The 25,869-nt window shown below is 35.2% G+C and overlaps 1 protein-coding gene across 1 annotated transcript in view; it reads right to left on the bottom strand.

Moving 5' to 3' along the window:
* Positions 1-25,869, bottom strand: part of CCSER1 (coiled-coil serine rich protein 1) — a 1,325,280-nt gene that overhangs the window by 944,934 nt on the left and 354,477 nt on the right. The window contains exon 6 of the mRNA XM_004389012.1: positions 10,000-10,207. Within this exon, the coding sequence (XP_004389069.1) occupies positions 10,000-10,207 (208 nt within the window). The remainder of the gene's footprint in view (positions 1-9,999; positions 10,208-25,869) is intronic.

The following is a 25,869-nucleotide window of genomic DNA, read 5'->3' as shown; positions in this document are numbered from 1 at the left end:
TAGTTGATTTGTTGATACAGACTGTATGGCTAGTAAAGTCTAAAATATTTACTCTCTGTTCCTTTACAGAAAAATAAAAAAGTTCACTGACTCCTAAAGTAGACAAGAAGATTCCTGGGTAAAAAGACTTGGCAATCTGCTTCTGTAAAAAATTACAGTCCAGAAAACCCTACGGAGCAGTTCTACTCTGTAACACATCAAGTCACTATGAATCAAGATCAACCCAATGGCAATGTGTTTGGTTTGGGTTTTAAAGTAGATAATAGACAGTAAAACAATATACATATGTTTGAGGTAAGAGAAACAAATCTTTCATGATAATTAATTCTTTTCAAATTCCTCACTTGCTATTACCCAACTCAGGAGCCCAGCTAATCAAAGAGAACAACACAACGGATTTATTTATTTTCATATACTGCTTAATCATAAATGTCTTTTAGTCATTTCTATCGTGACAATGGAACCCTGTTGGTGCAATGGTTAAAAGCTCAACTGCTAACCAAAAGGTTGGCAGTTTGAATCCACCAGCTACTCCTTGGAAACCCTATGGGGCAGTTTTACTCTGTCCTACAGGGTCACTATGAGTCATTATAGACTTGAGGGCAACGGGTTTGTTTTGGATTTTTTATTATATCAATAGAAGTCCCTGGGTGGCACAAATGGTTAAGAGCTGACTACCAGTGGAAAGGCTGGCTGTTGGAATATACCCAGAGGCTCCTCAGAAGACAGGCCTGGTGACCTGCTTCTGAAAACTCACAGCCTTGAAAACTCTGTGGAATAGCTCTACACATGGGGTCACCACGAGTTGGAATCGACTCGACAGCAACTTACAACAACAACATTATATCAATAACTAATCCTTGATATATATTATCCACTTTTACTTTAAAAATAGCAAAAATAGCCTATTTAAAACTATATTTGAAATAAATGGTAAACATCTGTCCTTCTATTAGTAACGTTAACCTAAAATAAAGCTAATAGTTAAGGTCTTCAAGGTTTTTCTATCAAGGTAAAATGATACACTTAAGCAATAGCTGCTATCCATCTAAATGAGTCACCAGCTGCTAAAACATCTTGCTCATATGTAAACATGTGAATATTTTAAATTTTATATAGCTCCTAAGCAATCACATTGCTATCTAATTTTGTAAGACCATTTTTTACATACTCAGTGATTAAAAATAGGCATTTTCACTGTAGTTAAATATGCCTTTGATTTTCAAGTCAAAACACAATTTCAGTAAAACTATGCCTCAAAGGAACACAATGTGTTCATACATTTGCTTAAGTGACTCTCTGCTATCTCCCTTTCTCCCCTACCTGAAATGCAGAACACTGTAAGTATCCCCTGGAGATCCTATAGGGTGCCATCTGCTGTTTATCTGCTACGTTGCAGCCTGAAATTCTTAATGCCAGATTTAGCCCATCAAATTACATGAAAGTGTGTGAGTTGTATTACAACCGAGACATTAATGCTGGATTCATGAAGAAAATTGAAAGTTAGACATGCATAACAAAACCATATTAGTGGTTGTTTGATTAATTATTGAATATGATTATAACACAAATAGCAGATTACCACGGTAATCAGGTACAACGAGGGTGGCATTTATTGTTAGTACTGTGTTTTGTTTTGTTTTTTCTTATAAGCAATGAAAATAATATGCATGACTAGCAGATAATATAAGTACACCTAACAGGAAAGAATTATCTGGCTGATAGGCATATTCTTGCTCTCCTTGAGTCTACTCCATTTTAATTTTGAAATACTATAAATATCTTAAGGTACATTCACAGCAAAGAAATAAACAAAATATTTCTGCAATTTTTACAGGCATAGAGATACAGAGGAACAAAGGGTTGTGAGGAGTGGGCTTAGTGGGCAGTGAGTTAGTCAGAGTAGGAACAATTTGAAGGACTTGTGTTTTTAATGCAACATTTCACACATATGAGAAAATACTATGTATATGTAGTGTTTTTAAAAGAAACATGTAAGAAAATACACTGTGACTACAACCAATAGCTACAACATTCTCTTTCTACCCGCCTTAATTGCACGTCTTCCTCCCCAGTCCCCCAAACAGGTAATTCTATCCCAAATATTGTAATTAATACCCCCTCACTTTTTTCTGAGGAGCCCTGGTGGCACAGTGGTTAAGTGCTTGGCTGTTAACCAAGAGGTCAGCAGTTCAAACCCACCAGCCACTCTGCAGCAGAAAGGTGTGACAGTCTGCTTCCACAAAGATTACAGCCTTGGAAACCCTATGGGGCAGTTCTATTCTGTCCTATAGACAGGGTCACTGAGTCAGAATTGACTCTACGGCAATGGGTTTGTTTTTTTCTGGGGTCCCTGGGTGGTGCAAATGGTTACTGCACTTGGCTGCTAACCCAAAAATGTTGGTCGTTAGAGTACACCCAGAGGCACCTCAGAGGAAAGGCTTAACAATCTACTTCCGTAAAATCAGCCACTGAAAACATATAGAGTACAGTTCCATTCTGACACACATGAGGTTGTCATGAGTTGGAATAGTCTCCATGGCAACTGATGGTTTTAACTTTTTTCTTATTATTTTACTATGTATTATTTAGTTTTGCATATTTTAAACTCTATATTCTGTATAGATTTTTCTGTGAATTTCTAAAAGTATTTTCTCAAAACGTTCTTTGTGGGACATGATGACACATGAATGTATGCCATTGAGGCAGGCAGCCTCAGAGCCCAACCCTTTTAAGAGACACCAGCTCTGGCTTATCCTTCTACACCGAGCAGAATAAGCTGCACTTTCTTCTAAAATTGTCCTTGACAAGATAATCACAGACCAGGCCATGGATGGCCTCAACACCTCTGGGTGGAAACTTAACATCCTAATGAAAGAAAATCAACCTCTTCATCCATCCTGAGGCATCGAACCCTTGTCTAAAGAAAATGCACAGTCATCCCCAAGCTCTGATTGCCTTCGTGAAGGTCAATCCTGAATATTCATGATGAGTTTGCATTTCCTTGTCTGCTCTCTGTAAAAGTCCACCTCCCCAAGGTGCCTGAGAGCAGTCTTGGAGGCAACGGCCATGATTGCGCGCCTTTCCTTGTATAACGAAATAAAGGCATCTTTCTGATCTCCCAACTTGGCCTCTTGTTTATTGGCTGTAACAAGTCACGCTGAGCAAAACCTGGGGTTTTCACCCAGCAACACTATTATGTTGTATGAATATACTATACCTTGCTAAGAGAGTAATTTGGTATAAACACTTTGGAAAAAACTTGACATTATCAAATAGTTTTGAACATGCAATTAACTGCTAATTCCACTTTTAGAATGGTCCAGATTTTTATGGAGATATTAAACACCTTGTCCAAACTCACATGCATGTACCTGTATATTGTGATCATTATGTTAGATTGCCTCTGCTGTATACATAATTACTTTAAGTAATATAAATATTACTTTATAAAAGAAAAATAACACCTCAATATGGAAGGTACTTTATGTAAAATGAACTTTTTGTTACTATTCTAATTAACCTAGTAAAATCTACAGTGTCCTTCAAATACCAATGTTTATCTTACTTTAAATCATATTTTTAAAATTCTCTCAGGGTATATATTAATTGTTTTCCTACCTTTCACATTCATAGACCAATGCTCTGTAAAGAAATGAACCAATAATTTAACAGTTGAGGACCCTAGAAATGCCTATTTCTATTCTGACTTTGGATTTGCAAATTAACACTTTAAAAGGGTTACTTTATACATTGAAATTTCTGAAGCCTAGGTAAAATATTTTTGGAATTAACTTCAATGGACTGCCAAATCCAACGACTGTTTACCTTTTTTTTCTTATCCTACTACTTCCGGGCACCATTCCTCAAGCTTACCTTCTTGAAGTAATTTATTCTCGTGGCTTCCTTGTCACTATTTCTTAGTGTTCTCATTCCACTGTCCACTCTTTTTCTCGATCATTAAATATTGGAGCACCCAACTTGGTTTTAATACAAGTTCTCTCTTCCATGGCTTTAAACAGAATTTATACGATAATGAATACTCAATCTATATTTCTAGCCCTGATCTTCCATGGTTTGTGGACACATTAATTCAAATTTCTACTTGGCACATACATTTGCATGTCTAAATAAGAATCTCAACCTTAACTTTAACCCCAAATCACACAGTTCACTCCTTTCCTTATCTTTCCAGATTCAGAAAATGGCAAAAAATATCCACCCACTTAAACCATAACTCTTAGTTATCCTTGCTTTAATCTTCCTCACTACCACTCTATTCTAATTCACCAGCTAGTACTCTTGACATTACTAACAAAACATATCACAAATCTCTTCTCTCCTCTCTCTCTGTCAATTGCTACCACCCTGGTCTGTCACCACGATTTCTCACCTGGAACAATATAATAGCCGTATAACTTGTATTCTACTTCACTGTATTCAATGAATTTCTCATATCAGGTCCAAAGTGATCTTTCAACAATGTAAATCAGTCCACGATCCTTACTTGCTTAGGACTCTACAAGGGCTTCTCATTTCATACGAACACAGTCCAGGCTCCTTCCCTGGCCTCTGTGGGTTTACGTGATCAGACATCAGTTTTCGACTTTGACTTTCCCTCACATCACTCTTCACTTGCTCACTCCTCTCCAGTTGCACACGTAATTTTCTGTGCCTCAATCTTAGGAATTTTGCATTTACTCCATTTAGCAGGAATGTTCTTTATCAGACATCCACAATGTCGACAATTCAGATCTCCACAAGAGTGAGAACTTTATTCACCAGTAACTGAAACAGTGCTTTGAAAATATTTACTAAGCAAATCATTACCACCACTGTTCCTAGAGAAGCAGAAATGTCTTTGGTTTTACTGTAGTTTCAACTTAAATGTTCTAAATTAAATGGTGACACCATATCCACTAAATTGCTTTAGAACTGATGTCTGTCATATTAAAAAGGTGGCTTATTTTATGTCTAAATCCTAACTTCCCTATTCCTTTAAAACATTATGACATCCCTATTTTATGGCTTTGTTTATTAAACTGCCTATTTTTATTAAAGATAACTAGTAAGTTAAACCTGGTGGCGTAGTGGTTAAGAGCTACGGCTGCTATCCAAAAGATCAGCAGTTCAAATCCACCAGGTGCTCTTTGGAAACTATATGGGGCAGTTCTACTTTTCCTATAGGGTCACTATGAGTTGGAATCGACTCAACAGCAAAGTGTTTTTTTTTTTTTCAGTCAGTCAAATATATTTTAAGAGACCTTTCTTTTTAGTGTAGTGAACATTTAAATGCATTTTTGAAGAGACAGTATCCATTTTAAGCAACCATTAAGAAGTTATTCAAATGGAAGAAAGAAAACTACAGAAGGTTTTTCACAAATTTCTCAGAGTGATTGTGTAATTTCTAGACTCTTCTACAATGTAGTTAAACTACATTTTAAAGAGGTATTCTTACTGCATCATTTGACCATTTTTATTGCTGAAAAAGTATTTTAAAGGTCAACAATATATCCAGAAAACAAACATCTGACTTAATTTCTTGTATTTTTTACACTTCAAAAGAAATGTTAAAGCTTGCACTTTGTGACTCTACAAAATGATGGTCATTATTATGACTAAAATATATTTCTATATAATGTTGCATTAAGAAATATAAAAGAAATAAATTTAATTTTTCATTCATTATTATATTAATTCCAAAGTTTAAATAACAGCCATCTTTTTATAAAACAATGTAGACTAGTTTGATTGCCTTCTGTAAATTTCAAAACATACTCATGAAATTAAAACACAGCACCAAACAGTGATTTCCATTTGGTTATATAAGAAATTTGATAGTATAATATAGTTATACAAACATGGTATTGTCCTTGTTAGGTGCTGTCAAGTTGATTTTCAGTCATAGTGACCCTATATATAACAGAAGGAAACACTGCTGGTCCTGTGCCATCCCCACAGTCTTCCTCACAGACATGTGGTGGATACAAATATATATTTATATAAATAATATATTTATAAAAATATAAGAATATATTTAAATTTCCATTTGCATCATGATCTTTAGACATAGTAATACAAAACATTCTTTAATTGGTTTCTTCATTTCACAATTTATGATATTTTATGTTTCAATCTAATGATACGCTTAAAATTTGCAGCTTTTAGTATTTTTCAGTGGTTTTTCATCTTTATCTCAGAAAACAATATTTTAAGGAGTGTTATCAGTATTTTCATTTTTCTTATTTTCTATATTTTTATAGGTGAAAGTTATAAGTAAGAAAATATTCAAAATAATAAATAATCACTGCTGTGCAGACAAAGTGGTACCATCTAAACTATAGCAGGTAGAGTCATTATGTTATTATTAGAAAATTTTCATTTGGCTGCTGATATATGTAAGTCTGAATTCAGTCTGTATATTTGTGGGTAGTGATGTATTCATTATCATATTCAGTAACACTAACACTATATCATTTAACTTATTTATTCTCATATTTTCTCTTAATTAACTGCTAATATCTTCTACTTAGTTTTCTTAGGTATTATCACTTAAAGACTTGACCCTTCTACTTTTTTATTTTTATTTTTTCCTGTCAACCTTTCTTATATATTAACTAGAAACAGGAAATTCAACTGGCGTGTAGAAGGTCTTCTGCCAAGGAAGGTCACATCAAATGAGCTTCCACAATTAAGTAAGCCCAGGAAAGCATAAATGGCAACAATATTCTACTTTCAGTTTCACCTTCTATAGCTTTTATTAAGAATTATTTAAGTTATTGCTTCTATAAACACAACACTTTGTGCTATTAAAAAGCATTTACTAGTACATTTTGAAGTGTATAAGAAATGTCCAATATTCCACCTGACAACACAGTTGTAATCACAAGAACAAGATTATTGCAGTAGCTCATGACCACGGGTACTTACTCCACACCCACACTGTGATAAACTGTTATAAATATGTTTTATTGTCTTAATAACACTATGAGGCAGTCATTAATATTATATATGATGAAACAAAGACTCAAAAACCTTAATCAACTTGTAGCAGCTATTAAGTAACAGAGATGATATTCACACTCACCAAAACCAAATCCATTGCCATCGAGTCAATTCCAACTCATAACGACTCTATACAACAGAGTAGGATTGCCCCCTAGGGTTTCCAAGGAGTGGCTGATGGACTAGAAGTGCCAAACTTCTGGTTAGCAGACGCGCTCTTAACCACTGTATCTAAACCAAACCAAACCTGTTGCCATGGAGTCGATTCCGACTCATAGCGACTCTATAGGACAGAGTAGCAATGCCCTATAGGGTTTCCAAGGACCACCTGGTGGATTCGAACTGCCAACTTTTTGGTTAGCAGCCGAACTCTTAACCACTACACCACCAGGAACTACTACATCTAGATCTCTATAATTCCAAAGTACTTGTGATCTTAGCCACTATAATATCCTTCTTCCAATGAAATCTGTGAGTGAAATGGGGGTTGAGGTTGGGAAAGAATTTTTCTCTGCCCTCTTTAATCTCTTCCAGGGAATGTCCAAAATTACTTACATAGCAAAAGAACACTGAATTTTACTTCTCTCTCCTCCTTGTCTATTTTCCAGATCAAATTGTATAGCCTTATAAAGAGTTAGGTTTTATGTAGATTGAATGCCCTTATTTAGAAATCTACCAGTTCTCAGGAAATCGAAAATAGGTCATTATATACAACAGAGTTTTCAATCAGGGAATATGCAATGGGATCTATTGGTGAGTATGAGAACAATGTTACATTTTCGATTTATGCTTATGCTATTCTAAATATGAGGAGAAAATTAAGCAATAATAGCAATTGGTAAGAATTGACAATAGTGCCAAAAGTTAGTCTGTGTGAGAAATGGTCATAGTTCATCTACGAATATTTATTACTAGAACAGTTATCTATGCTAATCATGTAACAATACTGCTATTGTTTGTTACAATACAACCTAAGACCCCCTGCTCTCTGAATGGGCTGCACAAACTCTGTGTGATTACTGCTTACTGCACATCTGCTTTTAAAACCAATTTTCTTTAATTTCTTCAAATAATCTTTAATAATGAAAAACAGTTGGAAGTATAAAAAACAGTCTCAATATATTTTGAACATTGACTGTACACTGACTTTCACTGAATATTTTAACATTACAAAATATTACCCTAAGAAAATCTTTTGACACTCCTGTCAATTTTGCCTAATTCTCTTTTACTTGTACTGATGTTTTACTAAGATCAAGACTCAAAACATAAGTAGAAAGCTGAACAGTTGAATATGAATAATGTTACAGACTTTGAGATTAGTATCTCTTAACATAACAAGTATTATTAAATTTGTCTTGTTCAAAGAGATTCAGACTACATGTTAAGCCAAAGAGCAGGGAGATTCTAAATTATCCGTTCCGTGCAGGAAAACACTTACACTGTCACTACAGAGACGTTATAGTCACACATACTGTTACTGGTCATACATACAGTGGTGTGCTAGTGAATAGTGAACCAGATCCCCCAAAATAAGAAGTCCTATTCTTTAGCATTTGCCAATGTCTGTGTCATAAATACTCCCACGTGGCTGATTTCACGCTACCAAAATGGTATTAATGCATCTACAATTGAAAAAGATGCACAGTAGCTATTATACAGTATTTCCACCACATAGATTCAATAGATGTAAATAAGCTCAAGCATGCAGATAATGGTAAAATAGAATAAAATACATAGGAAATGATGTATTTTAGTATTTATTACATTTTAAAATATACAATTTATTTAATTATAAGTTTATATCATTTAATTTTTTTTATGTCTGTCTTAACAGCTGGCTCACAAAATTCCTCATCGTTTAATAGTGAACAAGTATAAAAACATCACTCCAGCAGACCATTGCATAGATTCTAGAGGCAAAGAGCACTCCAGTAATATAAAGTGGCATGAGATACACAGAAAATCTCTTCCAGTTTTCGCTTTTAACAGCTAAGGGGAACACATGACTGGATGCCTCCAATAGTCTATACTTTGTCTTAAGCTGCCTTCTCTCTTCCTGATTTCATTTTTTGCCTCTGATGGTAGCTGCTAGCATTATTATTGTAACGAAAAGGGTTAGAAAAACAAATATCAATGATCATCATTTTAAGGTAACCACAATACTATTCATTCCAATTAGTAATATTTTTCAATCATACTATTTATTAATATCTCTTATTAAAAAGAGAAATCTACTGAAAGACAATGGGGTATTATAAAATATCACTGAATCTGGAGTCAGAAATTTCAGGCTGATCCTGAGTTTACCACTTACTAGAGGCAAGTCATTTGAAATTTTTGACCTTTACTGTACATAGTTATGCAGTTAAAATTAGTGTCTATACTTTTTTATAGAAATTACCCCCAAAACCCATCATAATCATAAAAATCAATCCAGAATACATTTGAATCATAAGAAATGTCTGATTCTTGGGGGGAAAGGTGAAAGAATTCCATTTTGCATTTTTTTAACTAACTCATCATCTGACTGAACAAAATCAGTCAAACATTCAAATAGATTTTTTACTGGATTGAATAGTAGCGAGACAAAAAAATACTAAATAAATTACTTTTCTCATTCTCAGATGTCATATAAATAAAGGTCAAATATCATTCAAGGGAAATACATTTCATAGGTCTCTTTCAATAGCTTTATATTAAGATATAAACATAACTTAATAGCTGATGCTCATTTCTCCTTACCTGACTCTGTCCAGGCTTGGTTCACTTTGTTCTTTTTAATCTTTCATAGAATCTTAGAATTTTAGAGCTGAAGAGTACTTTATAAACCCAAACTCCAAACCTTTCCTTTGACATATGAGAAAAGTTAAGCTCTAAGTAGATACTTGACCCCTGTCTAATGCCATGCAGTTAATTACTGACTGAGCTGGGTCTACCCGGGTCTACAGTCTTCACTAAGAGTGATGGAAGGCATTAATCTGAAACCATTACCTCTTGAAGAACTCTCTTCATCTTTAATAATAATGTCTTTACTGCAGTACAGTCCTGTAACATCAATCTGAAAGGCAGAGAATCTATGCCTCCGTTTTCTTCCACACCTTGTAGGGGCCAATCCGAAGATGGACTGCTGGGCATGCGGCTGATATGGGAACACCTGGCTTCCTGATCAACATCTTTTGTTAATTTCAGGGAAAGATTCCTAACAAGAAAGAAATGAATGAAAATTACAATGCAGCATGTTCAGGGCAATATTTTCCAAGCTGCTGCTCAATGTTAACAGTGAGCTAGGAAATAAATTCCTTGTTACACATATTTTCCTCATATTATTAGTCTTTGAAAATTCTGAAACTTTTTGCAGAAATTATGAAATGGGTCAACTGCATATTTAGTAGTAAGATTCAATGATAATCACTGTTTTAAAATATGGTTTTCCCCAATTAACATTTCATTTATACACAATACAGCGTATTTACACTTACTTCAACAAAAATCATCGAAAGAGAAAGTTCATACCTAGGGTTTCTGATAACATGCTTTAAAATTAACTGGAAAGAAAAGATGAATAAAATTTAGGAGAAATTAATTTTGGTAACTTTTTAAATTATGGAAGCAATCAATGACCATTTTAGTGATCAAGAAAGACAAATATGCATAGGATTTTATGTACAAAGAGTGAAATAAATGGAAGATACATAACTCCAATCGGTAAGTACAATGCTTATCAAATAATGTTTATCACTGCCAGATAGTCATATGTACAAACACACGTTCATATTCATTTTGTTCTAGTTGAGAATCTGGTATTATTTAAAGTTAATGCCTTTTGAAAATAACTATTCACAATGTAAAAGAAAAGAAAAGACTGGAATTTTCCAAAGGTGCATATCAGGTTGATCTAAAAATAGCATAAAAAGAAGAACCTATGACAATTATCTTTTTTAACGAGTCCAAGTTTGTTTCCATCTGTTAAAAGCAAGGGACCTTTACAATAATGACAATATTATAACATAGTTCATGATACTTATGAAAAAACAGCTTAGTGTTTATGCTCAATTTCAGTAGCTTTTATAAAAATATTATTTCATGTATTAATATGACAAAATCACTCAGCAACCTAAATTTAGGAAAAACAAGTTACTCTGGCACTGGCCACCAAGGTCTAACAAAGATGTAAATAAGAAAATATATCCTCAGTTAATTTTATTCACGTCCAATTATTTGCAAACAGTATAATTTGATTTTTAAACTACTGAATGATTAGTAAAGAAAACACATTTTTGGATCACACTCAATTGTTTACCTGTCTTTACAGGTATTTTCACTGATCACAACTGCTCTTTGAAGTGGTAATACAGTAATCACTACCCCGTTTTATATCTATAATGAAATAATAAATGAAGTCACTCCTAACATTTCTTGAGTACTGAGAATAGGCCAAGCACTGTGCTAACCATTCATATGTATTAATTCATTCAAACCCTAAACAAGTCCAGAAGGTAGGTGTAATGGGTATTTTCATTTCACAAAAGGTAAACTGAGGCAGAAAGAAGTTAAATAATTGCTTTCAGAGTTAAATAACTAGGAAGAAGTGAACGCGAAATGAACTAGCCTAAGCACTCTTGCGAGATAAGATTTTATTTTATTTTTTTACTAACCACATGATGTTATATGACTTAATGTACCTCAAGTAGTCTTACAAGGGCTTTTGTTGTTGTTACCAGATGCTGTGACATCTGCCCCTGACTCATGGTGAACCCACACAAAATGGAATGAAACACTCCCTGGTTCTGCACCATCCCTGTAATCAGGTACAGACTGGACCATTGTGATCCACAGAGTTTTCAATGGTTAATTTTCAGAAGTAGATTGCCAGGCCTTTCCTCCTAGTCTGTCTTAGTCTGGAAACCCCTCTGAAACCTGTTCAGCATCAGAGTAGCATGCAGGCCTCCACTGATAGATAAGTGGTGGCTGCACATGAGGTGCATTGGCCTCATGAAAGATGAAAATTCTACCACTGAAGCATCAGTGCCTCACTGTAAGGGCTTTACATATGTTAAACCATTTAATCCTCATAACAATTCTTTGAGGTTGGTACTATAATCCCCCTTTCATGGTGGAAGGATTTGTGTCACAGAGAGGTTAAGTAACATTCTGATGTTCACACAGCTAACAAGCGGAAGAGCGAAGATCTGAATGCAAGCAGTGTCATTCCAGTTGTAAACCACTACAGGATGCTGCATCTCATGTGGAAAACGAGCAAACAAATGAACAAAAACCAGAATCGCTACAATTACACAAGGAATCACTAATGTTTTCTCTTTAAAATATATACATTATCTGATACAACAGATTCATATTATTAATGCGCAACTTGCAGTAAACTATATAATCATTCTTAAAGAATTCTATTTTATCAGTAACATGTTACTACTTCCATGGTTATTTTCTCTAAGACCAATAAGAAGGAAACAGTGTATAAAATTAAAAATCACAGTAGGTATAATAATATTTCAGTTATTGTCTTCGTTACATAGTGCTGCTATATAAGAAATACAAGTGGATAGCTTTAACAAGCAGAAATTTATTCTCTCACAGTCTAGGAAGCTAGAAGTCCAAATTCAGGGTGCCAGCTCCAGGGGAAGGCTTTCTCTCTTTGTTGGCTCTGGAGGAAGGTCCTTGTCATCAATCTTCCCCTGGTCTAGGAGTTTCTTAGGGCAGGCACCCTGGGTCCAAAGGACACACTCCACTCCCAGCTCTTCTTTCTTGGTGGTAGGAGGTCCCTCTCCCTCTGTTCACTTCTCTTTTTATCTTTTGTAAGATAAAAGATGATACAGGCCTTACCCCGAGAAAACTCCCCTTACATGGGATCAGGACTGTGACTTGCATAAGGGTGTTGCATCCCCACCAAAACCCCTTAGAACTGATTGGCTGATCACATCAGATGACAACATGGGGGATGATTACATCATTACGTAACTGCCAAACCACTGAGAATCGTGGCCCAGCCAAGCTGACAGGTATTTTTGGGGGACACAATTCAATCATGACAGTTATAATAGAATTTTTAAAGATTTATCAGTTTTAAGTTGCTAGATTGATGTCTCCCAATACTGGTATTAGGATAACTCAGTCAATACTTGTGTAGTTGAAATTGAATAAATGAATAAAACAATGAGTGAATGAGCAGAACACAATTCTTTGTAATAATCTATGCATACAACACTCATTTCTACACAGAAACTTTTCTGCATGTGGATTCTCATGTATTCCAGGGCTACTATCCAGAGTTCAAAATTTCCCAGCACTCATAAAGCAAAATAATTAAACAAACACTTTGATGATTCCTTTTGTTAGCTTGTTACTTGTTTATCCTATTTGTTTAATCATGAATCAAAACATCAGTGAGGACTGACAAAGCTTTCAGGAAACATAAGAGTGTGAAATTTTAAGACCCTATTTCAGGAAATTTACTGAGGCTCTGAGGATTACAGCTAATTATTTACAAACTTAAGGATCTCTGCTATTTTCAGATAATTATGAATGGGCTATATACACAAACGTGTTTAAAAATGAAATTAGCCATTCATTTTATAATTTAAAAGTTTGGATCTATTCTGAATTCCAAAAAGAGAGAATAATGGCTTTTTTCACAATTATTGAAAACATCTGTATTATGTTCGGCAGAGTGCTTGTTGCTGAAGTTGCAGAGATTAACAGGAGTCAGTCACTGACCTCAAGAGGCTCACCACAATTATTAACTTCTTAGGCACAAATACCAAACAATAACAACTAATTTATTTTCATGTATATAAAAGAGATCCATTTATCTTGAAATATTTTACTTCTATATGAAAAAATAGATGGCTGCAAGGCCACAGTAATAAATCCACTCTTCATTAGGGTAAAGGCAGTTAGTGAGATGGGCTATTAAACAGGCTGATCATCAGGAGCACAGGCCTACACAGTCTTCTTGTGTGTATGGTCACTGTCCTTCTGTTAGGTTGGTACCTATGCTTTACAGTTTGCTAAATATTTTTTAATATCACCTCAGTTTTTAACAACAGACTTTTATTGGGCCAAAAATACCCAAGTGTGTTTGGGTAAATCCACCTAAAAAAAAAATCTGTAGTTGGCAAGTAAAGGAGAAAAATCTCTAATGTGGAGCCATACTTTCCTCTAGCACTGACAACCCATAATAATACCTGTGAGAGTAGAGCAAAGTTCAGGTGCTCTTCTGTTTCTGCATTGGCAAGGCCCACCAGATGATACAGTTCTTGCACTTTGGGATATATAGTGCTCTGTCTGCCAACTCTCTGAATTATTATGGCTTCAAGAAACGGAACAAATGTGCTTTAGATTAAAAATGACAGTCCTCTAACTTGGCAAAAAAAAAAAGGGTAAGATAGTGAGGCCTGGTACCGTGTTTCATTAATCACCATAACTACTGCAAACAAAAAACAATGACAATGTAATCTCCACTGAGCACGTTTATAAACAGTTCACCTTCGCGGTGTGAACTCCACGAATCTTCGGTAGAATTGCTCTGAAATATTTACACGTCTCCTGTTACAAATGCTAACCAACTTTTTATACTTTAAAATTTAACAGCAATTTGATAAAATTGAATAAAGTCTTATGTACCTTTCTCAGTCAATAAGTACCAAAATAACAAAGGTTTTACATAAGAGTAAGAGCAAAACTTATAAACATTAAGTTAAATGTAATCTTGAAAGATTACAGGACTTGAGAGTTCCAACTGGTACTTAAAAACATTTAACTTAAACTACTATGGTGAATTGGCTTTGCCACTGGGATCCTTTGTGTGAAGGGAATTTTCCACCAAGCTAATTCAAAAGTTCTGCTACAGTTCTATTTTCAGAACGACAGATAAGTTTAATGGGAAAATGTGTATCTTGACATAAATATGGAGTGGTTGAAGAATTCTTATCAGAGAGAGAAAACAAAAGAGTATTTTCATGATTTTTTTTCATTTAGTTAAAAGTAGCAATATCATTTTGATAGAAACTTTCTTCCCACACACATGTACTCATCAAATCATTTGAAAATTTCCCAATATAATGGCTAAAATGACTAACAAAATACAAAATCATGTCAGTTCTACACATAAGCTAGTTCTTATTTCGTGTGCTGACACCCTTGATTATAGCAAACTATGTCTATGGCTATCAGGCATCTCAGTGACTTATACTTTATAATGTGACTGTTATTTCTGAACCAGATTTCCAAGGAATGGAAACATAAAAGTAATCTTTATTTGCTCAGCATAATAAATAAGCATGTGCATGACTGCCTTCCAAAGCTTCATTAAAGATATTTGCAGAAAATAATAATAAATTATTTTGGGAAACTTACTGTTATTTAAAACTCCTTTCAAAAAAGATCCAGGTTGATTATGTTAAAGTTTAATATAAGCTTGAGTAATTCTAGTTTGAGACATAGGCACAATGGCATAAACCTATATTAACTGATTAGCATTCCAGAACTAACAAAAACCGTCTGTTTAAGGAACTACCTACAAAAAGTCATTGCTGATAAATAAACTATACATTTTCACCTGTATTTTCTTTCAAAACATATTGTTTGTCTGAACGTATCATTTTAGGAAAAGACTTGTAACTGAAATTGTTGTATGACTGGATATTTAACATCATTTCTGGAAGAGACGGTACCATTATCTCCTTCTATTATACTATAATATTTATAAGAACATGTTAATACTTAACATTTAAATATGGATTTACATGTGAATAAAGGTTTAACTACTATTTGTGAGATGAATAAAGGTGAGGTAAAATCCAAATATCTTAACATAGCTGATAATGATCTAGCAATTGTCTGCCTCACCAAAGCTCATCACATAGCACCTGTCTCCTTGCTTTTTGAGTTGAAATCACACTGACCTTCATTCAGCCCTGAAACGGGCCAAACATCATTCCGCCACAGGACCTTTGCATATGCACTTCCATCTGCATGAAAAAATGTTGCTTACTCATCTTCACATCTCCCCTTAAAATACATTGCTTCTTCAGGGAAATCTCCTTTACATGTGGTATCCCACCCTTCAAACACACAGGTACCTCTTTTCTATGTAAACCTTCCTTTGTAGCATTTATCACAGATGCAGTTAAAAAACTAATTTGTTGGGACCTCTGGCAACACATTGGACCTACACTTCACCTCCTGTTCAGAATACACAGAAATACTGGATAAAGTATAAACACATTTGACATAAATTTCCAGGTGACAAAATAAAGGGGAAACTCAAAATAGCAATAAATAAACAGGTTGCCACTATGGTGGTTTCAGGGTGTTCAACTTGGATCGGGTCTGTATCAATCAGGAGCTGCAGTTTTTATACCTATGCAGATATAGGAGAACAGACATAGGAGAATATCTGCCAGTTAGAAAGACGTCTCACCATGCTGGGAGACGTGAGATTTCCAACCAGCAGAGTGGAGGGACCTCTATGAACACCCCAGGAACTCTGTTTACACCTCAGATTGGTTGTCCTCTAGGAGAAAAACTACTCTAGCATTAGAGAAAGGACTTTTCTAGACCTGATTCAAAAGAGCTTAAAACAATTCTCAAAAAATCAATCTGACCTACAAGTAAAGTAACTGACTGCTAGGACAAAACTATTCTTTCTCTAAGTTCAAAGTCTTTAAAAAAATGGTCATAATGAAAACAAAACAAAACAAAAAGCAATGGTAAATCTCATCCGAGAAATGTGGACTATTAAAAAAAAAGAACCAAATGGAAACCCTAGAACCAAAAGAAACAATTTCTGAAATAAAAGAATGACTATGCCAGACATTGTTGGCTGCTTGCCCACCATTCCTTCACTTCTCCTTTCAGTTCCTTCTTTTTTTTTTTTTTTTTTAAATTGTGCTTTAGGGGAAAGTTTACAATCCAAGTTAATTTCTCATTCAAAAATTTATACACATATTATTTTGTGACATTGGTTGCAATTCCCACAATATGACAGCATGCTCCCCCATTTCACCCCGGTTCCCCGTGTCTATTCATGCAGTTGCTGTCCCTTCCTGCCTTCTCTTCCTGCTTTTGGACAGAAGCTGCCCATTTGATCTTGTATATTTGATTGAGCTAAGAAGTACGTTCCTCACAGATGTTATCTTTTGTTGTACAGGCCTGTCTAATTTCTCTGAAAAGTGGGCTTCAGGAATGGTTTCATTTCTGGGTTAGCAGAGTGTCAGGGGCCATAGTTTTTGGGGCTCCACCAGTCCCTGACAGACCAGTAAGTCTGCTCTTTTTACGTGAATTTGAATTCTATTCTACTTTTTTCTCCTGCTCTGTCCAGGACTCTCTGTTGCGATCCTTGTCAGGGCAGGCGTTGGTCGTACCTGGGCACCGTCTAGTTGTGGTCACAGGCTGATGGAGTCTCTGGCTCTTGTGGCGCTTTAGTCCTTTCAGCCAGCATTTTCCTTGTGTCTTTAGTTTCTTTCATTATTTGCTCTCGGTGGGATGGGACCAATAAATGTATCTTAGATGGCTGCTCACAGGCTTTTAAGACCTCAGATGCTATTCATCAAAGTGGGACGTAGAACACTTTCCTTATAAACTTTGTTATGCCAGTTGACCTAGATGTCCCCTGAGACTATGATCCCCAGGCCCCAGTCTCAGCTACTTGCTTCCTCAGAGTGTTTGGATGTGTCTAGGAAACTTCTGTGCTTTTCCTTTAGTTCAGCTGTCCTTTCAGCTTCTTAAAAAAAACAAAAACAAAAAAACAGCAACAACTCCAAATTTGTTCAGATATTAACTCTCCTATGGCTCAGAGAAATGAGAGAAAGCCTAGAGGGGAGCTTCAGGAAAATGTTTCTTCTCTGGTTAAAAAAAAAGACACAGAAAGAAACAGCCACTTTTCCTTTGGATGTTGTTCTATCTTGACACACTGCTTGGAAAAGTTGGAATACTTTACACACATGAGGAGAGGCGGTTGTGGGAAAGCCAAAGAGAAAAAAATTGGGAAGAGCCATCTTTCAATTTTTGGTCATTATTTCTCTGAATTAACCAAGTCTGGAGATTCTTACCTGTGGATTTCTAGTTAGATGAGAAAATATATTTTTTGACTGTTTAATGAACTTTGAAGGAGCCCTGGTGATGTCAAACCCACCAGCTACTCCACAGGACAAAGATGTAGCAGTCTGCTTCTGTAAAGTTTCAGAGCCTTGGAAACTCTATGGGGTAGTTCTACTCTGTCCTGTGAGGTCTCTATGAGTCGGAATCACCTCGACGGCAGTGAGTTTGGTTTGGAATGAACTTTGAGTTAGGTTTTTCCCTTACTTAAAGCTAAAAGCACACTCACGAGTATAATTACCAAAGGGTATACTGCAATCGGAAGAACGTTAAACATAGGAAGAAAGGTGTATAGCATAATTAACTGTGTAAGCATTTGTTTAATATCTATTGTTGAAGCTAGCTAGCATGTTCCAAGGGAATAGCAACAGTACTTGTCTTTCATGTTCATTGCTGTATCCACAAAACCTCCAACAGATCAATACACTACTCACATCAACAGAATAATCTAATATGCTGCTGGAAGAAGCATTATAATCTATCTAGGTTAACATCTTCATTTAATAGATAAGGAAGCTCAAGCACAAATTAATTTTCCAAGTGTACACACAGCTGGAAGGGGTAGAACTGTGATCTGCTGAATTCCAGTCCAGTGTTCTTTTCTCTATATTGCATCATCACTTAATAGTGTCAAAATTTATCATATACTTGTTTTAGCTATTCTAATTTCACTGAAGCTGGAAGAGTGAAATGTGTGTTCTAGTTGCTGTCTTGGGAAACTAAAGAGTAAGCACTCTCACTCCCAAGAAAAGTTACACTTTCATTTTTTGAAATTTCAGAGAAAACAGGTATTATTTGAGCAGAAATCTGCTCATACAAACTTTGAAAGCTCTTTCTAAGTCTTAAATAAAATAAAAGGCTGACTTGATTGTCTGTATTCAATTCCTTTTCTCCGTATCATTAACGTCATGCACATTTCTCTCTCCCAGTCTCTACCTGTTAAATCTCAGTTTTCACACGTGATTTAAGATCCTGTTTAAAGACCATTTCACATGATAAGAAGAAATAGAATTAATGAGCGTAGAAATGAAAGTAGAATAAAGTTGAAAAAAGAATGATCCAGATGACAGTTAAAAAAAAATCCCATGTGCACACATAAACATAAAGATATACACCAAATCTATGTTTGTGCACAGATACTTAATCATTTAATTTTAGGTACTGTGCGGTTTTAATTATGCTATGATTGAATTAATAGTGCCATTGGTTTTCTTTCCCAGAGCACTAAAACAGACATGAAGTAGAAGGCATGAAATCATCAAAGTCATTTCATGTAAGTGGAACTAAATCAAACTCTTATTTGTTTCTCTTTGATATTACAGATGTGCTTCTTAATTTAGAAGATCTCACAGGTGGAACTGGCTTTCCTGGGTCTAATAGATATTAATCAAATATAAAAAGGCTAAAATTCCTCTTCTCTAGTCTTCTAAGCAATTCATCATCTAAACAATATAAACTATCTGATGTGTTTGAAAGACTTTTATATTCAACATTTTTTTTTTCTACATGTTTCTATTTTGTGGGGATCAGGAAATATTTTCCCTTCCTCTCATCCACAACATGACAAAATAGTGATTTTATTTGGGAAATTTTAAACTACACAAGAAAAGTAAACTAGAACTGAACAAATTCTGTTCTCTGAGGAATAATTATCTGACTATGATACTGAAGAACATTTCAAAACTGCTAAAAGTTCAAGGACATTGTAGTAAGTTGTTACTAAATTTATTTTCAAATGCACTTATAAAGATGAAAGCCATCTAATAACGGGAAAGGATTTTTACTATATATATGTATATATGGAGCGCTGGTGGTGTAGTGGTTAAGAGCTTGGTTGCTAACCAAAAGGTCGAGAGTTTGAATCCACCAGCTGCTCCTCAGAAACTCTATGCGGCAGTTGTACTCTGGCCTATAGAGTCGCTATGAGTTGGAATCAACTTGATGGCCATGGATGTATGTATATATATTTTAGATAATGTCTTGGTTGGTGAAAGTATTCTATAAATATGTTTTAGATATTGGGCATTTTTTATAGTTATCTATGACGTGTATTTTCCAATCACCTATTAGGTGTATTTGTTATTTTAACCTTATAATTACTTCAATTATTTTTAGTGGAAGAAATACACAGAATATTTTATTTATGTACTTATTTTTACTTCTGGTTTAAAAATATTTTTTTTTAAGTCATAAACTCAAGTTCTAATATAATTTGCTGTTATGAACAAGCATCTTTGCAAGACTGAGAGTCTTATTTTTAAAGTGTAATTGAATCAATAAGATGAGGGTAATCATCAGTAGAGATAGAAACTATATACCAAAAAAATAATTTTATTTCCAATGCTACTTGTTGCCTTTCCTCTTCCCTTCAATAGCAGAATATGGAGCCACAAAAATAGCAGTGTAACACTTAATTCCCATCCAGATCATGTAGAGAACTTGATTAATCTTTCAAAACCGAACTACTACCATAAAACCTATCCTAATTTCATTATCACATAAAACAGTTAGAACTTGATGTTATTGTTTCGAGAGCTTGTATGTAAAAATCTCCTTTTATGACCATTTTAGAAGGGTACATAATGGGGTTTTAGATATAATTTACAAGAAAATTTGTAAAAACAATGTTACCGTATATTTACTTCTGACAATTTGTTGCACTAGAACGTCTTTAAAAAAACTATAGGAAATCTTCCATTTGTCTCTAGGTATCTAAGAAACCTTTATAAAATGTAATGTTTTACAAATATAAGTAGCTAGGATCAATTACAACATATAAAAATAGGCTATACTTAGTTGTTTCAAAATAAAATGTTACTGTAATTTATGTAATTTTTGGGGTATCAGCTGAATGATATCCTAAAAGTTATATAACCTATAGGCAACAGTTTACAACACTGTTCTATGCCCTTCACCTTTTAAAAATATTTCAGAATTGGCAATTTAGGTGTGGTAAGAGTTAATGGCGAAAATATAATCTAGGAAGTAATGTTTCCAAAAAGAAAATAAATTCTTCATCTAAACTGGCATAAAGGCAATACCTAAAATCATTGGCATAATACAAGTGGCTAGGGAACTGTAAAAATTCCAACATTTTTCAAAGCTAAAAGATTTGGATATTATGACTTTGAGTAAATCTTTGGGGTTACAGAACTTTATCAATCTGAGAAAGATTAATAAAACCTCATCAATTTTACTGATCAAATTTCACACATTCCATTCTTGAGGGAAGTAGCAAAGGAAAGGTGATTTTTTTAATTCAATTTCAATTGGATAAAGAAGATTTTCCATATTATACAGAACAAGGATTTGCCAATGACTAGTCAGAACCACTGACAAAAAAAATTATCTGGGGTGATTTTTAAATCCATGAATTCCAGAGCTCTATCTCAAGCCCACTGAGTCATAATCTCTCCTTACTATCTGTGTCATGCGTTTAGATTTAGCAGAACAAACAAACAAAAAAGTAGTGAAATCACAGAACAGGTTAGACTCAGCTTCTCATGCTCACTGGCCATACTTTTTTCTCAGGAAATACGTGAGTTTCCAAAATAGTGCAAAATTTAGGTTGCTATTTCATACTCATGTTCTCAGACTGGACTAAAAATCCCCTCTCCATTGAATTCCTCTCCAGCTCTTCACACTAACTTTAGCTGTACTAGTTTCTTTCTTCTCTTTGGTCCTATGCATATCTCTGTCATCTCATTTATCAAATCCCAATCTGTCTATTTCACTAGACTGTGACTCTTGGAAGATGGGCACTCCTCTTTTTTGGTGATCTTTGTATTTCCAAATGCCCAACACTCAGGAATTCCTCAATAATTATGTGTTGAAGGAATAAATTAACATATACTAATCTCATTTAAACTAAACACACATGCTAAGAATTCTGCCTCATTAATCGTAACAGGTTTATATATCACACTTTCCCATGGAATACTCTTTATATATATCTTAAGAGCCTTATACAAACGAAAAAATATTCAAGGTAGTAGAAAAATATTCTGGGTTCAGTGTGTTGGGGTAGACAGAAAAGAAGAGATTAACAAGTAAAATGAAACAATAATGGAAATAATAATAATAATAATGAAACCAGGATGGAGTGTGAAGAAAGATATCAGTAGTTTCAAAAGGAAAAAGTGTACTGGGAATTTTCATGACCCTCTAGGTTTAAATTTAGCTCCAGACCTTGTTAGCTGCATGACTTTGAGCATATTAAAAATTCTCTCTAAATCTTAGTTATCTCCTCTGTAAAGTAGTTGCAAAAACAATACCTATGTAGGATAGTTAGGCAACCAGCCATCTGTCAGTTTGTCATACTGTAGTGGCTTGTATGTTGCTGTGATGCTGGAAGCTATGCTACATATATTTCAAATACCAGCAGGATTACCCATGGTGAACAGGTCTCAGCAGAGCTTCCAGACTAAGAAAGACTAGGAAGAAGGACCTGGCTATCTGATTCTAAAAAAAAAAAAAACAAAAACTTATGAATAGCAGTGGAACATTCTCTCATATAGTGCCAGAAAATGAGCCCCTCAGGTTGGAAGCCACTAAAAATACAACTGGGGAAGAGCTGCCTCCTCAAGTAGAGTTGACCTCAATGATGTGGGTCGAGTAGAGCTTTCGGGACCTTCATTTGCTGATGTGGCATGACTCAAAATGAGAAGAAACAGCTGCAAACATCCATTAATAATTGGAACATTGAATGTACGAAGTATAAATCAAGGAAAATTAGAAGCTGTCAAAAATGAAATGGAACACTTGAAGATAGATATCCTAGACACTAGTGAGCTGAATAGGACTGGTATTGGCTATTTTGAATTGGACAAACATACAGTATATTATTCCGGGAATGACAAATTGAAGAAGAATGACATCACATTCATTGTCAAAAGAACACTTCAAGATCTATCATGAAGTAAAACCCTGTCAATGATAAGATAATACCCATAAGTCTACAAGGAAAACCAGTTAATACAACTATTATTCAAATTTATGCACCAACCACTAAAGCCTAAGATGAAGAAATTGAAGATATTTATCAACTTTGTAGTCTGAAATTGATGAAACATGCAATCAAGATGCATTGATCATTACTGATGATTGCAATGTGAAAGTTGGAAACAAAGAAGAAGGATCAGTAGTTGGAAAATATGGCCTTGGTGATAGAAATGATGCCAGAGATCCCATGACAGAATTTTGCAAGACCGTTGACCTATTCACTGCAAATACATTTCTCAACAACATATAAACAGTTACTACACATGTGGACCTCGCCAGGTGGAATACACAGGAATCAAATCGACTACATTTGTGGAGAGACAATAGAGAAGCTCAATATCATCTGTCAGAACAAGGCAAGAGGCTGACTGTGAAACAGACAGTCAATTGTTCATATGCAAGCTGAAGTTGAAGATGAAGAGAATTAAAAGAAGTCCACAGGAGCCAAAGTAAAAACTTGGGTATATTCATCCTGAATTTAGAGAATAGATTTGACACACTGAACACTAATGACTGAAGACCAGATGAGTTGTGGGATGATATCATTCATGAAGGAAGCAAAAGGTCATTAAATAGACAGGAAAGAAAGAAAACACCAAAATGGATGTCAGAAGAGACTCTGAAAATGCTCTTCAATGTTGAGTAACTAAAGTGAACGGAAGAAATGATGAAAGAAAAGAGGTGAACAGAAGATTTCAAAGGGCAGCTCAAGAAGAGAAAGCATTATAATGACATGTGCAAAGACCTAAAGTTAGAAAACCAAAATGGAAGAATACGCTCAGCATTTCTTAATCTGAAGGAAATGAAGAAAAAATTCAAGCCTTGAGTTACAATACTGAGGGATTCTGTGGGCAATATACTGAACGACACAGGAAGCATCAAAAGAAGATGAAAGGAATATAGTGTCACTGTACCAAAAAGAATTGGTCGGCCTTCAACCATTACAGGAAGTAGCATATGATCATGAACTGATGGTATTTCAGGAAGAAGTCCAGCTGCACTGAAGGCACTGGTGAAAAACAAGGCTCCAGGAATTGACAAAATACCAACTGAGATGTTTTAACAAACAGATGCGATGTTAGAAGCACTCACTTTTCTAAGCTACCTGGTCAACCAACTGGAAGAGATCCATATTTGTACCTATTCCAAAGAAAGGAGATCCAACATAATGTGGAAATTATCAAACAATATCATTAATATTACACACAAGTAATATTTTGCTGAAGATCATTCAAAAACAGTTGCAGCAGTTCATGGACAGGGAACTGCCAGAAATTCAAGCCAGATTCAGAAGAGGGCGTGGAAAGGGGGATATCATTGCTGATGTCAGAAGGATCTTGGCTGAAAGCAGAGAATACCAGAAAGATGTCTACTTGTGTTTTATTGGCTATGAAAAGGCATTAGACTGTGTGGATCATAACAAATTACGGATAACATTGCAAAGAATGGGAATTCTAGAACACCTAATTGTGCTCATGCAGAACCTGTACATAGACCAAGAGGCAGTTTGAACAGAACAAGGGGATACTGCATGGTTTAAAGTCAGAAAAGGTGTGTGTCAGGATTGTATCCTTTCACCATACTTTTTCAATCTGTCTGCTGTATAATCCGAGAAACTGGACTATATGAAGAACATTGCTTCAGGACTGGAGGAAGACTCATTAACAACCTGTGATATGCAGATGACACAACCTTGCCTGCTGAAAATGAAGAGGACTTCAAGCATTTACTGATGAAAATCAAAGACTACAGCCTGCTGTATGGATTATAACTCAACATAAAGAAAACAAAAATTCTTACAACTGGACCAATAAGCAACATCATGATAAATGGAGAAAAGACTGAAGTTGTCAAGGATTTCATTTTATTTGGATAGACAATCAACACTCATGGGAGCAACAGTCAAGAAATCAAAAGAGTATTGCATTGGGTAAATCTGCTGCAAAAGACCTGTTTCAAGTATTAGAAAGCAAAGATGTCATTTTGAGGACTAAGGTGCACCTGACCGGAGACATGGTATTTTTAATCACCTCATATGCATGTGAAAGCTGGACAATGAATAAGGAAGACTGAAGAAGAATTGATGCCTCTGAATTATAGTGTTGGTGAAGAATATTGTATACACCGTGGGCTGCCAGAAGAACAAACAAATCGGTATTGGAAGAAATACAGCCAGCATGCTCCTTAGAAACGAGGATGGCAAGACTTTGTTTTATGTACGTTGACGTGTTAACAGGAGGGGCCAGTCTCTAGAGAAGGACATCATGGTTGGTAAAGGAGAGCGTCAGTGAAAAAGAGAAAGACCCTCAAGGAGATGAACTGACACGGTGGCTGCAACAATGGGCTCAAACATAGTGATGACTATGAGGATGCTGCAGGACCCGGCAGTGTTTTATTGTGTTGTACACAGAGTCACTATGAGTGGGAACCAACTCGATGGCACATAACAACAACAGCAACAGTAACAGAATAGTTAGGATGTGGGAAATTAAAAAAGAAATAATTCCTGCAAAGCTCTTATTATGGTGTCTGGAAAATAGTAAGAATTTAGTAAGTTCCCTGTTGGCACAGCGGTTAAGAGCTTGGCTGCTAACCAAAAGTTGGCAATTCGAATCCACCAGCTTGCCCCTTGGAAACCCTATGGGGCAGTTCTACCCTGTCCTATAGGGTCGCTATGAGTCAGAATCGACTCCATGGCAACAGGTTTGGTCTTTTTGGTTTAGTTATTACTTTTAGGTTAGTGGG

The sequence above is a fragment of the Trichechus manatus genome, unplaced genomic scaffold (assembly GCF_000243295.1).
Source record: "Trichechus manatus latirostris isolate Lorelei unplaced genomic scaffold, TriManLat1.0 scaffold00228, whole genome shotgun sequence".
Classification (NCBI taxonomy): domain Eukaryota; kingdom Metazoa; phylum Chordata; class Mammalia; order Sirenia; family Trichechidae; genus Trichechus; species Trichechus manatus.
The sequence above is the reverse complement of the archived record's forward strand: the minus strand, read 5'-3'. Positions and strand labels throughout refer to the sequence as shown.